At 51.5% G+C, this 16,232-nt stretch overlaps 1 protein-coding gene across 1 annotated transcript in view; it reads right to left on the bottom strand.

Moving 5' to 3' along the window:
* The window catches only part of CSMD2 (CUB and Sushi multiple domains 2), a 299,960-nt gene that overhangs the window by 43,035 nt on the left and 240,693 nt on the right, over positions 1 to 16,232 (bottom strand). The window contains 6 exon segments of the mRNA XM_029080287.1: positions 469 to 678; positions 3,802 to 3,918; positions 6,095 to 6,164; positions 6,293 to 6,411; positions 10,120 to 10,224; positions 11,144 to 11,240. Coding sequence (XP_028936120.1) covers positions 469 to 678; positions 3,802 to 3,918; positions 6,095 to 6,164; positions 6,293 to 6,411; positions 10,120 to 10,224; positions 11,144 to 11,240 — 718 coding nt within the window.

The following is a 16,232-nucleotide window of genomic DNA, read 5'->3' as shown; positions in this document are numbered from 1 at the left end:
CTCTGTTGTCAGTAGGCAAAGGCAGCAACCCAGCCACCCACAGTGTTGGAAAGGGCTCGGGCGGGCTCTGATCCCCGCAGGAAGCATGTGGCCCAGGCTCCCAGGACTCGATGCCATTAGACCCTCCTGCCCCACATTTAAGTCAGCTTCTTTGAAATCCCACGGGCCATTGTCAGGAGACGCATTTCCCCAACCCCTAGGACTTTAGATACAAGTGGGCACTTGTTCTCCTAGGCCCGGGGGAGGGCAGTTCATACAAACTTAATCGTAGGTGGGTCCTTGAGAGGTCATTTGGCCCATGCCCCAGCTTCCAGGCGGGTGAGAATCTAACCCTTCACGACATCTGCGTGTCTATTGTTAACCGTGCTCAGGGCCGGGCGCCCCGTTCCATGAGGGTTTGGGTCAGATGGGAGAAGCAGGGGACCTCGGTTTCGTGGACTGGAGCGCTGGTTGGGGGAGAGTCCTCACCTTGGTATTCCAGCTTGAAGCCCGGCCGGTTCTGGCTGTGGTCGCTGTGGAAGTACAGCGTGGTTTCATGGGAGGTGGAGAGAAGGGATCCAGGCAGCGTGTCCCCGCTGAACCTTCCGATCACGTGGCTGGTGTCGTAGGGTCCGTTCCGGATCTCCAGGAAGTCATGGTTGGCCTCGCTGGAGAAGTTCACGAACTGGATGTGAGCCCCTGGGAGACAGGGAGAAGGGGGAGCGGCTGAGGATGAGTTTGGGGCGTTGATGGGATGGGGAGGCAGGAGTGCCGCCATGGGAGAGGAATGGGAGACTCAAGGAGGGTCTAGATCGCTTGGGGGATGAGAGGAAGTAACAGTTATAAGAGGGAAAGTCTGGGATGTGATGAAAAGCAGCATGGTGTAGTGGATAGAGCACGGGCCTGGGGGTCAGAAGGTCATGGCTTCTAATCTCAGCTCTGCCACTTATCTGCTGTGTGGCCTTGGGCAAGACACTTCACTTCTCTGTTCCCTCAGTTACCTCATCTGTAAAATGGGGAATGACACTGTGAGTCCCATGTGAGCATTTAACAAATACCACAGTTATTATCATTGGTTGATCAATCAACCAAACATTCGATAATATTTTCTGAGCACGTGTCTAGCAGACAGGGTGTCCAGAAGGTCAAACATCATAAGGACTTCACAGACTTCTTGTAGCCACTGTCAGAGGCAGAACCCTGGACTGATGGGGGATTGCAGACATGACTGGCTGCAGGTTTGGCACTTTTTAATAATAATAACAATAATAATAATGGTATTTGTTAAGTGCTTACTATGTGTCAAGCACTGTTCTGAGTGCTGGAGTAGATTCAAGCTAATCAGATTGGACACAGTCCCTCTCCCACATGGGGCTCACAGTCTTAATCCCCATTTTACAGATGAGGTAACTGAGGCCCACAGAAAAGTGATGTGACTTGCCCAAAGTCACACAGCAGACAAGTGGCAGAGCCACGATTAGAGCCCATATCCTTCTGACTCCCAGGCCCGTGCTCTATCCACTAGGCCACACTGTTTCTCAATGTGTCCATTCTCCAACACAGATGCCCAGGGCCCCGGGCCGGGGCCAGGGCACCCTTGGGCTCAGCAGGGACTCACTGAAAGGCAAGAGGTGGCTGAAGCCTCTGCCAAGGTCTGAGTGAGCAGTATTTGCTGGCTGCCTAATGTTGTCAGATGAGCGTACTTCTAACTTTAGGCGTGCCCGTCTGTCCTAGAGGCCACCAGGTGCAAGAAGCCTTAGGAACCTCTCTCCCTCCTCGGAGCTCCCAAGCTTTGCCACTGGACAGAGGGTTCTCATTAGTGCCATTTTCCAGAAGCCCACGGGTTCTGCGGGCAGTCCCAGCTCAGGGAAGCAAGGAAGAAGCACTCGGCCAGAACCCAGCACGTCCTCTCCTCACCCCTCTGCATTGGCAGTGCAGAAGGAACTCCGGGAGCCGAGAGCTTGTAACATGGCGACGCAGACGACTTTGCCTGATGCTTGCTTTTCCCTGAGCACTTTCCAGAACTGGCAACCCTGAATGCTCAGCCCACCCTGGCAAACTCACAACCTTCTGGACCCCGGAGATCTCACGCCGGAGAGAGGCACGGGTGGGCTGTCCCGTCACAGAACTCACTTTGCGTTATTTTCCTCCCTTCTGGGGATCCAGTCACCTGCTGTTTCCTTGCCAAAGAGCTAAAGGAAGTGCAAGGTGGCAGATGGCACTTGTCAGTTCCAGTGCAGTGTGAATGAAGCGGCTCTGCCTTGTAGCAGCCCCCAACCTGGGTGAGGGGCTCCAGGCTTCCCTTCAGGTGGAAAAGCTAGCTGTGTTGAGAAGCAGTGTGGCCTTGGTGGAAACAGCCCTGGACTGGCAGTCAGGAGACCTGAGTCCTAATCCGAACCCAATCACTGGCCTGCTGTTGTGACCGTGGACAAGTCACTTCTAATATTTTCAGGCCTCAGTTTCCTCCCTTGTAAAATGGGGCTTAAATCGCTGCTCTCCGTCCTCCTTAGACCATGAGCCTGACCCGGGGCAGGGACTGTGTCCAATCAGATGATCTCAAATCTAACCCAGAACTTAGCACAGTGCTCGGTGCAGAGTAAGCACTTCATAAACCCCACCCTTATTATTGTTATTAGATGGAAGCGAGACACCGCTGAGCCGAGCAGTGGCAAAAGAGCGGCCCCAGCTGAACCGGCAGCAGCAAGAGGGCATGTGTGCTTGTGTGTTTGTGTGTCTATGTGTGAGGGCACAGACATGCACTGTTTGTGACTCTGTGGAAGGAGAGGTGCAACTCTGGGGGCTGCCAGGGAGGTGCGTGTGTGTGTGTGGGGGGGTGGCATACATTTGATGTTTTAATTCCCAAAAAAATCACTGCGGTCTCCATCAGAACCAAATCTCACCCCCTTCCCCCACCCTCCCCTCCCCCTCCCCCCGGCTGCTCCCGCCCCCACCTCTTCCCCTGCGTGGGAGGCTGTGGAGGAGGATGACGGGCTGGGATGGATTTCCTGCTTGAACTTTTGCACGGCTGTTTTTTATTGTTCCCATAACAGGAGCCTTAAAACAAAAGGTTACGCTGTGCAATAAAGTGCTTATTTGACTCTGCAATTTATTACCGGTGAAAAACCGGCTCTGATGCGGGACCCAAATCACCCAGCGGCAGGGGCCGGCGGAATATTCAGGCCGGGTTTCTATGGGCCAAAATGTAATAATAATAGTAATGATGGTATTTGTTAAGCGCTTACTATATGCAAAGCACTGTTCTAAGTGCTGGGGGGATACGAGGTAATCAGGTTGTCCCACGTGGGGCTCCCAGTTTTAATCCCCATTATGAGGTAGCTGAGGCACAGAGAAGTTAAGTGACTTGGCCAAAGTCACACAGCTGGCAAGTGGCGGAGCCAGGATTGGAACCATGACCTCTGATTCTCAAGCCTGGGCTCTTTCCACTGAGCTACGCTGCTTCAAAATATGGCTGAGTTGAGCAATTCTAATAATAATAATAACAACACTTGTGCTATTTGCTGAGCACTCATGATATGCCAAGCACTGGACTATGTGTGGGATAGATACAATCCACTCAGAACTGACATAGACCATGTCCCACAGGGGCCTCCTAGCCTAAGGGGGAGGGAGAACAGGTATCTCACCCCCACTCTACAGATGAAGAAATTGAGGCCCGGAGAAGTTAACAGCATACTGCAAGCAAATGGAAAGTACCATTAATTTTTTCAGTCCTTGGTAGGGGCTTTCCTTGAGAGAGATAAGCGGGGGAGTGAGTGGAAGGACGGGGAGAGAAGGGAGAGGGAGAAGGTGAGTTGGTCTTACCAAAACCCACAGGCAGAGAGATTCTCCACGAGCAGTCCATGTTGCTGGGGTAGTTTCCCGGAAATCCTGGGCTCAGGATAACTCCCTCCATCTCCTCAACGGTTCCACCACACTGAGCTGCAACGCATTGTGGGAAAGAGTCAGTGGGAGGACACAATAAATACTCCTCCCTGCCTCTCTCCCTTTGAATCCATAAAGGAAAAAGGCGATTGCCCAAGTGGACCATCCACTTCTGATGGGGGAAATGAGTTTTTTCTTCCCATTTGCTTTTTTTGGTCCATGGTTTCCCCCTTTTCTTTTGGGAGACTGAAGCAAATTTCAAAATGGTCTCCTTGGCGGACCTTCACCCCAAGAGATCTCCAGACTGTTTGCCATGGCTGTGGGCAATGCTAAGTTGTACAGGTGGCCTGGCCCTTGGGAATCCCTCACAGCGACGGAAAAACCCAGGCTGGGAGGACCGGGGGCCCGACCTGGTAAAGGCCAGGCTGATGGGTTGTTGGGCTGATGACCTTAGTGGCTAGGAGGAGCATTCATCTTGCTCACAGCCTGATGGAGAAGGGGCTCAGAAATAGGTGGGACAGGACCCAGGAAAGGACGGGTGCATGGGACACAATTGGGGCTGGCCAGGAGAGTTGATTATCTGATCATCTGGGCCAAAATACTCTCTAACGAGGTTTTTGGGTCAGGATTTTAGGTTTCACAATAATTAGAGGAGGGTCATCAGACAAAATAAAACCCAGGCCCTTAGCTGTACTGATGGGTCAACACTGGCGGCCAAGAGGCGATACAAAGCCCTCTGTTCTTCACTATAGAGCTCCTTCACCAATCCCTGCTCAGGGCTCTTCACAGGGCCTACCCCAGCTTCGAGACCCTCCACCAATCACCGCTCAGTGCTCTCCACATGCCCCTCCCTACGTCATCCTTAGAGACCCTCCACCAATCATTTCTCAGCAGGGTCTACGTGTCCCAAAGCCAGGTCTTGCTTCAAGATCCTCTACAAATCACCGCTCAGTGCCCTCCTCATGCCTCTTGTTTGCCTCCCCTGGCCCAGCACTCTCTGCTTTTAGCCCCATAGCTCATCAGACAAAGGACTCGTTCAATATCATAATTACTTTAAAGTTAAATTATGGGAGCTCTAACAGCAGGGGCCAGAAGTAACCGCCAAAGAAGTGATGCTATTAAATGCATAAACATCTCTCTCCCAGAGCCGTAAAAGCGCAAGGCATGAATATTAAACATGGAGAGTTGCTAGAGCAACGGGCTGCCCTGTGAAGGTAGGAAGGGATGGGTGGTTTCTCTTCCTCATTGACGTCCAGGCGACTGGCCTTCCAGCCCACCCTTCGTCCCCGATGACACCTCCCTCGGGACAGGTCAGAGGCTGGGAGGGTGGCAGCTTGGACACATCCAGGAGCAGAGAATGAAGAGTAGCTCCTTTCCCCCCTCCCTGCTCTTTGTGTGAGCCCTCGGTTCAGAGTGGAAGCCCGCACAGGGTTAGGGCTGCAATCTAGCTGGCTGGCTATCGGCTGAAGAAAAATATTGAGTCAAGTGTTGCTGTCCCCTGTCTTCCAGTGAGCTCACAGTGCTTGTCCAACCTGTCCCCTTTCTTCCAGTGAGTTCACAGTGCTTTTCCAACTGGCCCACCCTGTCCTCCTAACACCCTGGTGAGGCATGAGTCCCATAGGGTTTCCCAAAGAACTATAGGGGACACTGACCCAGAAGGCCTATGTAACTTGACCAAGGACACACAGCAAGCCCTAGGCTGGTGCTCCTTCCAATAGATGTGGACTAGAGCTAGAGGAACAAAGTGAGATACAGAAATAATATTTCATTTAAGGAATTGAGGATTCATTCCACATGGCCTCAATCTGGAATGTAGGACATCTGGACACCCACACATAAGGTTTAATTTTTTTTCCTTAAAAAATCAACTATTACTGCAGTACTGTCAATTTGTGGAGCTCTTTTGCCCAAATGTTTTCCAATCAATAGCCCACCCCTTTGCCCTCAACCTTCCATGAGATAGAGACGGGCAGGACTAACGGTCAGTGTCTTTCTGATGGGGGAATTTAGGACCAGAGAAGCTGTGTGACTTGCCCAAGGTCACATAGCACATTCACGGTAGAGCTCGATCTAGAAACTAAAGATCTCTCAGCTTCCATTCTTAAGCTATTTCCACTCTTCAATCTCAACAGATACCAGTGTCCCTATGTCAGTGTAGCTTGGTTGATACCCAGATTAAAAGAGTGAGGAAAGACCAGATAAATCAGAAGGAAAGAGAAGTTGAGTCACTCACCGATGCAGAGAGGAGGTGGGTAGTTCCATCGCCTCACAGTCCCCGGCATGCAGGATATGTGCGAATGGCCCTGTAAGGGGAGGGAGGAGGGGTGGAAATCAAAGCAACAGATTGGGGACTTCTCAATGGGAGCACAGGGTCCGCAGCTCCGGCCCAGGGAGGACTGAGCGCTACCACTAGGGATGGAGGGCCAGGTACCTGGAGTGCGTAGCCTGGCTCACACTGGAAGGAGACCACGTCGTTGACCAAGTAGCGCTCTCCGAGCTTCATGCCATTGCTGGGCACGGTGGGCTCCGGGCAGCTGGACAGGCCAACGGCTAGGAGGAGAGAGCAGACGAGGGATGTGTTGGTGGCGGGGCCGGAAGCCGGCTTTTGGTGGGGGTGCTGGCCCCCTTCACTTCCCCACCCAGGTGCCTCTGAGCCTGGGCTCAGCTTCCCCATCCAGGATTTTCAGCCCCTCCCCATCACCCCAGGCCTCAACCCACGCTTCCCTCCTGGATCTGGGTAGCAGCCTGCATAGAGAAGAGGGGGCTTCCTTCTTCGGATTTAGTTGGGGACTACCATCTTTACCTTAGGCCACTGCTCAACACATATTTAAATGGTTCCCCCCACTTACCATCCCGTTCTGCAAAAAACAAATGGGAGAGATCCCAATCCACTCCCCCTCACCCCTCACCCCTATCCCTCTTGAAGAGACCGCTTCTCCAGATCGTGGTGAGGTTCTGGTAACCCATCAAACCCTCCTGGGAAAATGCTCTCTGTCTCCCTTTCCTGGGTTTAAGCAAACCCCGGATCCACAGATGGCCTTTCCCCTTCAGTGAAAGGGACTTTTTAAAACACAGGCAAATGCCTACAAGTGAGAGCGTCCCGTTTCTGACCTTGGCAACCTCGGCCGCTGACGGAGGGAGTCACGGCCACAATCAACAGTTTCATTTTAGAGCTGGAACATCCTGGCCCGGCCATCACCTCACTGCCGGATTAACTCCGGAGTCTCCGATGAAGCCAGTAAACCAAATTAGTTTTGGTCCCAGGCTGTCTACACCCAATAGTGCCTGACCAGAGAAAAGCGATCAGGGACCAGGAGAGAGAGCAAGAGGGAGGCGGGGAGGGGGCAGGGGGTGGATTGCAATTCTAATTGCTTCTTCCCTGCACAACTTGATTTTATTTAAGTCGTGCTTAAGGCATAAAGAGAACATTATTTTTGTCATATGTGATTTATCCCTTTCAGGGATTGGGGAGGCGCAGCTCCTTTTATCCCTTTCAATTATGGAAGGCCTTGATCATTGGGTGCTAGCAGTGGATCCTCAAAGGGGATTGTGGTATGCTCCCTGCCCCCTCCCTACCTTTGCCAAGCCTTTCCACTGGGAATTGCATCAACGGCAGAGGCGACACGGTTCCAGGGACCCATCCCAGGAGCTTATTATGGGACTTGAGAGGGCTGTGTGGATCTGGCTCTCTCTGAAATTGGCCCTGTGACTACGGGTGGGAAGGATCTCTCCCTCTACAGAGGTCGGGGGCCATGTAGGGCCTCTCTAATTTCCCATGGCTATGGACGGCTTCTGATGGGGCAGCCACAGCAGCATGCTCAGCGGGTGGAGACTCGCCGTCCAACACCGCGGCTGGAGAGAGTTGGAGAGAGGCGCTGGCCCCCCGGGAACTAGGGAAAGAGATCTGGAGAGGGGAGGAAGGAGCCGGTTCTGTGTTTCTTTGTCAAGGGTGAGATATGATCTGGGCTGGAGGGGTGATGAAGGAGGTGGTTTCATGGAATACCCTGGCCCTGAGCATCCTCAGGCTGGAAAACTGCTGAGAATTTGGCACTTTCCACCCCTCACAGGGATTCTTTCTCCTCCCAGAAATCCACTCATAGACTTCCACCCATCTTGGAAATCTCTTTCCCAGCACGAGGCATTTCAGCCCTCCCAGATATTGCAGATTTCCAGTCCTCAGAGAGATCTCTTCCCCACCCTAAACATATCAGAGATGAGGTGTGCCTATGTTTTCATTTCACTGCCAATTTCCATTTCAATGCCATCCCCCACCCCCACCCCTGGGATTCTGGGTTGTGGGAACTCCTAGCTGCTGGTTGCTGAGCCCTCAGCCTCTAAACCCAGGGTTCCCCAGTTTCCCGGCTCCTCGGCTTGTCTCCAGCTGGCTGGGCCGACTCTGGTCTGAGTTTCAACGGACAAGTCTCCAGTCCCGGGGTTGGGTCTCACTGGGCCATCTGAACCCTTGCAGGGCTTCTTGCCCGACCGGAGGCTGGCCTGGCTGCTCTCTGAGGCGAGACAGAACCTGGTCCTGGTAACTGGAGGGATTCCAGCTGGCACCAGAAGCCAGGAAGGTGGCACCAGAACACTTGGCCCCAAACTAGACCTGGATGGCCGGCCATCTGTGCTAGATGGATGGGGGGAGAGAATAGCCCAGGCTGGGCTCAGGTGCCCAGGACTCCAGAGCTCTTCTGGGAGATGTTTGTCTTTGGGGGAGATGGCAGCAGGAGAAGACAGGCTCCCCATCTCCGCCATGAGCCGAAAGCAAACCCTGAGACCCGGCCCAAGGCAGAATTGGGGCTACCCTTCTACCTCTCTCTCTCTTCCCAGCCCCAAGCCAAATCACCCCTTTGCTCCCTGCCTCTGTGCCCCAGGGACCTGACTTAGTGAACTCCACCATTTCTGACGGGTGACAACGGCTCGCATGAGAACCCCTTCCCCTCCATCACCCAGATAGTCCTCCTTACTGGGACAAGTGATGGGCGGAAGGACCTGGTGGGGAAACTCTTGGGGGACAGCAAGGCCCAAAACAACTAACTAGTGGAACTCCTCCTGCCTCTGGTCGTGCTGAGATGGGTGGGATAGGTCAGGGGTCTGGGAAAGCCTCTTCCCAGGTCTTACGGGGAGCCTGTCTGACCCCTTTGGACCTCAGCCTGTGCCAGGTCAACTTCCAGAAGGGAGAGATGATGGTCTTTGGGGTGGGCTTCAGCGGTGGACCTGAGCTGGACTTACCTTAACTGCACTTGAGAGGACAAAGTCACCCAGAACATTGGCCAAGAGTGACAAAGAGGGCGGTGGGGAGGAGGAGTAGTCAATTTGTTACCATCTGTGAGTGCTGAGCAGCACTAAAAAGCTTCCAGCTTGTGGTTCTCTGGGTTTCTGATCTCCCAAGTCTCTCTGGGTAACCGCCAGGCCTTTTGGAGACTTAACCCTCCATGGTCCTCCCCACTCCCCCAACCCCCTTAAAATTCTACCTCCACCAAGACTCTTTTGTCACTTAAGCCTCTGCAGCCCCCCACTGACTGCACTTCTGAACATATTAATTTACCTGCTTGGATGTTTAAACGCTTATTTATTCCCCTAATCATCCTTCTAAAGTGAGTGAGGGAGGTGGCCGGAGGTGCTCCCCCTACACTATAATAATGTTGGTATTTGTTAAGCGCTTACTTTGTGCAGAGCACTGTTCTAAGCGCTGGGGTAGACACAGGGGAATCAGGTTGTCCCACGTGGGGCTCACAGTCTTCATCCCCATTTTACAGATGAGGGAACTGAGGCACAGAGAAGTGAAGTGACTTGCCCACAGTCACACAGCTGACAAGTGGCAGAGCTGGGATTCGAACTCATGAGCCCTGACTCCAAAGCCCGTGCTCTTTCCACTGCGCCACGCTGCTTCTCACTATGGTGATGGCACGGAGCGGAAAGGGGAAACCGAGACCGCAGGAGCCGAAGGAAACTGGGTAAAGTCTACCTGGCTCCTGGTTAGAGGAAGGCATTCCTCGGCGATCAGACCAAGCACCCAGCTTAGCAGCGCTCCCGGGCCCCAAGCCAATCGGGCCTTCCCTTGCTGGGATCACACAGACTGCTCTGGGGGCCAGGTCTGGAGCATCCTAGAGGCCGGTCCATCGACCGACGGTAGTGGCTGCATACCTCCTGAGCCAGGTTGCAAACAATGCCTCCTGCCCCCTACTGCCCCCCAACCCCAGGGTCCAGCCAGCACCCCCAGAGGCCCAGGAAACCCGGCCAGGCCGGTGGTACCCTTACTCTTGTACTCCAGGTGGAAGCCGGCAGCGGATACACTGATATCGGAGTAGAAATGCAGGTAGAGGTGGTTGGAGGTGCTGTTCAGCAGGGCAGGCACTGTGGTCCCTGGAAAGGAGAGGACCATTTTGTCTCAGCTGGGCCCCCCCCCCCTCAGCGCCCCTCCCATTTCTCCCAGCACCTTGAGGCTGGCTACCCACTCCCAGGGTCAACCTTTCAAGGAGTAGGCTCTCACAGGGCAAACGCCTTCTCCCTACCCCCGATCTACAAGGATCCCCAAAGCACGTTCGTTGCCCTTGACCTCCCCATCCCCAAAGAAGCAAAAATAACCTCCTTGCCCTGTAAGCTGAGACATTTAAGCCCAGAGAGGTTAAGGAGCTTCCCCCAAAGTCCCACAACCCATCAGGGAGTCAGGACCGGAAGCTTCCTCTTTCTTCTGGACAGCTCGCCCATGTCCACTTGCCCTATTCCAGAGACTTCTACTGGCCATCCAGTCAATGCGATTGTCTCTCCTGCCAGAGAATTTTCATTTATTCATTCAATCATACTTATTGAGCACTTACTGTGTGCAAAGCACTGTACTAAACACTTGGGAGAGTACAACAACAGACACATTTCTCCCCACAAAGAGCTGCTTATTGAAACAGTGGCACCAGTGGACCCAGAAAACTGAGAAAGGATTTACTACCTGCCAAAGACACTCCAATTCAAAGGAGGGCCTTTGGAAGAAAAGCTTGAAATGTCATGTTGGGTCTACATATACACACACACGCGCCCATCCTCACACATCCAGCTAGAACTGACAGGTGGCCTTTTCTCACGGACTCCAGCCAGGCGCAGTGGCAACCTTCAGCTCTCTGACTCTTTCCGTTCAATCTCCTGGATGATTCCCATGGAGGCACATTTCTCTGGCTGGAGTCCCCCGGGCAATTTGGGCGTTTTAGGCCTGAGGCAGAGGTCCGCCCTGAACGGCGAACATGGCTGAGCTCCCCATGCCCCCCGCCCCCTTCGGGAGCTTCATTCTCACCCGAGAAGCTCCCCAGCATGGTCACTGTGTTGTCTCCCCCATCGAACACCTCCAGAGAGTCCCAGTTCTGCTCGGTGACAAAGCTGATCACTTGAATCTGGGGGAGGAGAAAGGGGATGCGATTCATTTGGTGATTTTTAATTTTCCCAGGCAATGTGGAGATAATCAGAAGCATCACAACATCATTAAGAATCCAGGGAACAGTATGTCAAATGGTTTTTATCTCGCTCTGAACTCTAATTATTTTGGCTAATACTCAGTCTGGAACTGTGGTTTCCATTAGAAAGTTAATATTTGCCTTACTGCACTGATTCAGTGAAAAATAGGCTGATATGAGGCTTTACTGTCACAAAGCAAATATCAGAGATAAGCAGCGTTTTCTTTGTTAATAAGGTACTTCTCATTTATTTGGCCTCTTTTGGCAATGGCTCACCATAAATTAGTTATGGTTTTTATTAAACATTCACTCCGTGCCAAGCACTGTCTAAAAGCCAAGGTTAATGCATGATGATCAGACTGGATACAGCCCCTGACCCACACCGAGATCTCTATCTAAAAAAGTGACCCCACAACACACACGTACAAAAAAATCCTCTTCAATTATTTCTTCCATTTTTCAGGTAAAAAAAAAAAAACCAAGGCCAGGAAGGGTAGAAAACTGCTGAGGCCATCAGACTTCTGAACCAGTTTGGGCTGGTTGGGGCCTGGCTCTTCTTGGTCCCCTCCTCAGATACTAGCAACATTCTTGTTGCACCCGCTCAATGTGGGTCTGCAGGTGTGAATGGTGTCTCTAAACCTGACCCTCCCGAGAGCCACAGGATGCTTGAAACGTGGTGTGGGGGCACTTCCTTAAGCTCTCGGGAAACACATGTATCTGTCTCCTGGGGTTCATTCATTCAATAGTATTTACTGAGCACTTACTATGTGCAGAGCACTGTACTACTAATAATAATGATAGCATTTGTTAAGCGCTTACTATGTGCAAAGCACTGTTCTAAGCACTGGGAAGGATACAAGGTGATCAGATTGTTCCACGTGGGGCTCACAGTTTTAATGCCCATTTTACAGATGAGGTAACTGAGGCACAGAGAAGTTAAGCGACTCGCCCAAAGTCACACAGCTGACGAGCAGTAGAGCCGGGATTTAATAATAATAATAATAATGTTGGTATTGGTTAAGCGCTTACTATGTGCCAAGCACTGTTCTAAGCGCTGGGGTAGACACAGGGGAATCAGGTTGTCCCACGTGGGGCTCACAGTTTTAATCCCCATTTTACAGGTGAGGTAACTGAGGCACCGAGAAGTGAAGTGACTTGCCCACAGTCGCACAGCTGACAAGTGGCCGAGCCGGGATTTGAAGCCATGATCTCTGACTCCAAAGCCCGGGCTCTTTCCACTGAGCCATGCTGCTTCTCTAAGCGCTTGAGGGTTAGTAGTAGTAGTAGTAGTAATAATAAAAAACCCAGTAACAATAGGAATAATAATGACTGTGGCATTTGTTAAGCGTCTACTGTGTGCCAGGGACTGTACTAAACCCCGGGGGAGATACAAGACCATCAGGTCAGACACAATCTGAGCTGAAGGGAGAAGAGGAATTCAACCTCCACTTTACAGATGAGGAGACTGAGGTACAGAGAAGCTAAGTGATTTGCCCCAGGTCACCCAGAGGTAAGTGGTGGAGCAGCGATTAGATTCCAGGTCTCAGACTTTTGACCCTGCTACTTCTGTGGATTCTTAGGTCTGAAAAAACTGGATGCTCCCTTGCTCCCTCTTCTTGGAGCTGGGAGGGTCCTTTCCCTCTCCACAGAAGCCACCCCCCTCCTCTGGCTCATCCCCTAGGTTGGGGGTTTATCGATTTTGGAGATTCGGTGTCTGACCTTGGCTGATGGGAAATGCTGAAAATCAGAAACCATTGTTTCTCCTCTCTGTGAGTAGGGATGATGTCTACCAACTCTGTTGTTCTCTCCCAAGTGCTCAGTACAGTGATCTGCACACAGTAAGTGCTCAATACCACTGATTGATGGAGTGGTCAAATGGACATGATTCAGTTGGTCTAATTCCCCCCCACTCCCCCCCAAATAAGAGGGGCAAGATTTAAGAGGGCTGCTAAGTCAGTCTGCCACCTCCTCCGACCCCCTTTCTTTTTCCTCAGGCAAAACATTTTAAAGTTATGAAACCAGACTGCTGTGCAGATACTGTATCCGTTTACTGCCATGTTTATAAATTAATTCAGTCACTCCTTTTTGCCACCCAAATGAATAATTCATAGGAAAAGGGCTTGTTGGTGCATTGATTAAATTAATAAAAAAAGGAACCCCACCACTGTCTTGAGGCAGCTGAAAACATCCTTTTGCTGTTTTTCTCCTCCTCTGACGTACCAATGTTTAACCTTTAATTGTTCTGTTAAACGAGGCTAAACCGATAGTTGAGCTGTGGGCCGACAACATGCAGGGGAATCTTGCAGAAACACTAGAGAGGTGGGGGGTGTGGAGGGTGGGCTCAGTCAATCAATCAATGACATTTATTGAGTGCTTACTGCGTGCGGAGCACTCTATCGAACGTTCGGAAGAGTACGATACAAGAAGGTTGGTAAAACTGATCTCTACCCTCAAGGAGCACAATGAAAGAGTTGTCCAGCTGATCTAAAGGCTGGACCGGGAGGCTGGGGTAGAGGCCCATGGCTTAGAGTTGGGGAACGCAACCGGACCTCCCTGAGCTGGGATGGGGGTGCCAGTCAGCGGGGACGATTGACTGACGTTACGTCTCTGATGAGGAGGGGGCAGGAGGGAGGGGGTGTCTCAGAGTGAAGTTTGGGAAGGAATCCCTGGAATCATTGTAAATGAATCAAAAGTATTTATGGACCTCTCACCGTGTTCAGGGCACTGGACTAAGCACTTGGGAGAGTACAATACCACAGAGTTGGCAGACACATTCCCTGCCCACAAGAAGCTTATGTTGTCTCCAGCTCAAGGTCGGTCAGGTGACTCTCAGGGAGGTCACTTTTTTCTGGAGATGGAGTGGGAAATTGGGAATGGGGAGCGGGAGGGAGGGTGGAGGGGGATGGTGGGGCTAAGGGATATGATTAATAATTATGTTGGTATTTGTATTTGTTAAGCGCTTACTATGTGCCGAGCACCGTTCTAAGGGCTGGGGTAGACACAGGGGAATCAGGTTATCCCACGTGGGGCTCACAGTCTTAATCCCCATTTTACAGATGAGGTAACTGAGGCACCGAGAAGTTAAGTGGCTTGCCCAAAGTCACACAGCTGACAAGTGGCAGAGCCGGGGTTCGAACCCATAACCTCTGACTACAAAGCCCGTGCTCTTTCCAGTGAGCCACGCTGCTTCTCTAGCCACAAGTTCAGGACACCAGACATCCCAGACCTCCTCCACAGTCTGTTTTTCACTGCCGATATCCCAGATGGATTTTCTCTTGGACCCTTCACTTGGTCTCACTGCAGGAAAGCAGTGGAGAGCAAAGGCCTGGGACTCAGAAGGACCTGGGTTCTACTCCCAGCTCTGCCAATTGCTTGGTGTGTGACCTTGGCCAAGTCTCTTAATTTCTCTGTGCCTCAGTTTCCTCAACTGTAAAATGGGGCTACGTGTTCTCCCTCTTACACTGTGAGCTCCACGTGGAACAGGGACTGTGTCCAACCTAATTAACTTGTGTTAATTAGTGCTAAACAATGCTTAGAACAGAGTTGGACACACAGTAAGCATTTAACAAATAACACAAAAAGCCCCCCAAATCCTGGAGACTGTAAACTTCTTTTGGGCAGGGAATTTCTACCAATTCTTGTATTGTACTCTCTTAAGTGTTTAGTACATTGCTCTACACACAGTAAGCGCTCATAAAATACCACTGAGTGACTGATGCCTCCTTTGACCCAGTCTTATCCCCTAAATCCCCTGGCTGGGGCTATCACCGGCAGCTTTATATAAGCAGACTTGAAAACCCACCCTCCTCTCCAAGGCGGTGGGAGGTTAAGTGCCCCAGAAAAACAACAGATGAGACAAGAATACATCTGTTCGATGTAGACATTTTTCCTGGGCTCCAAACCAAATACATTTCATCAAATAGTAACTCCCGGTGAAATGCCCCTCGCTTTAAGTGGCAGGCCTTGATGAAAAACAAACGAACACATAAAAACCCCAACAAAGATGAAGGCACCCAAGTCATCTATTTAAGAGGTTTCTCCGGTGAGGGGTTTCAGCTGTCGCGGCAGGAAAGCTCCTTTCCTTCAGTTTGGCCCCTTGTGGGGCATTAGTGCTAGATCACTTTCATCCACCACTGACTAGAGTTTGAGAAAATCCACACTCCCTTAAAACCAACACAAATGCCCCAGTTTGTGGCTGAGGCCCACTGGCTTGGGGCCAGGTCTGGAAACACAGCGGCTTTTAGGGAAGAGGATGGGGCTCCCAAGTGGGGTTGAGCCCCGGCCCACGGGGGCAGGGTGGAAGCGAGGGGCCGGCAGACGGGAACAGGGCCCTGGAGAACAAAGGGTGACCAATCCCTGGCTCTCTTGGGGTTCCGGGGTGGGAACAGCGTGGCCTGATGGACAGTGCTTGATACTGAGAGTCGGAAGACTGACTGACCTTGGGTAAGTCACTGAACCTCTCTGGATCTCAATTCAATTATTTATATTCATGTCTGTCTCCTTCTCTAGACTGTAAGCTTGTTGTGGGCAGGGAATGTGTCTGTTATATTTCTATATTGTACTTCCCCAAGCGCTTAGCACAGTGCTCTGCACACAGTACGCACTCAATACATACGATTGGCTGGGATAAAATACGTGCTCTCCCTTCCTCTTAGGATGGTGAGCCCAAGTGGGATGGGGCCTGGGTCCGATCGGATTATCTTGCATCTGTCCTGGTGCCTAGCGAAGTGCTTGGCACAGAATGAGTGCTTAATATATGTCATAATTATTTCCTGTTATTAACTCTCCTCCCAAAGCTATTGTGTATTACACAAGAGCAGAATCTGAGTGATCAGGGAAAATGTCTGCTAATTCTGTTGTATCCGATGCTTAGAACAGTGCTTGGCACATAGTAAGCGCTTAACAAATGCCATCATCATTATTATTGTTCCC

Source organism: Ornithorhynchus anatinus, chromosome 16 (assembly GCF_004115215.2).
Source record: "Ornithorhynchus anatinus isolate Pmale09 chromosome 16, mOrnAna1.pri.v4, whole genome shotgun sequence".
NCBI classification, from domain to species: domain Eukaryota; kingdom Metazoa; phylum Chordata; class Mammalia; order Monotremata; family Ornithorhynchidae; genus Ornithorhynchus; species Ornithorhynchus anatinus.
Note: the sequence above shows the minus strand (reverse complement) of the source record. Positions and strands in the feature narration are given on the sequence as shown.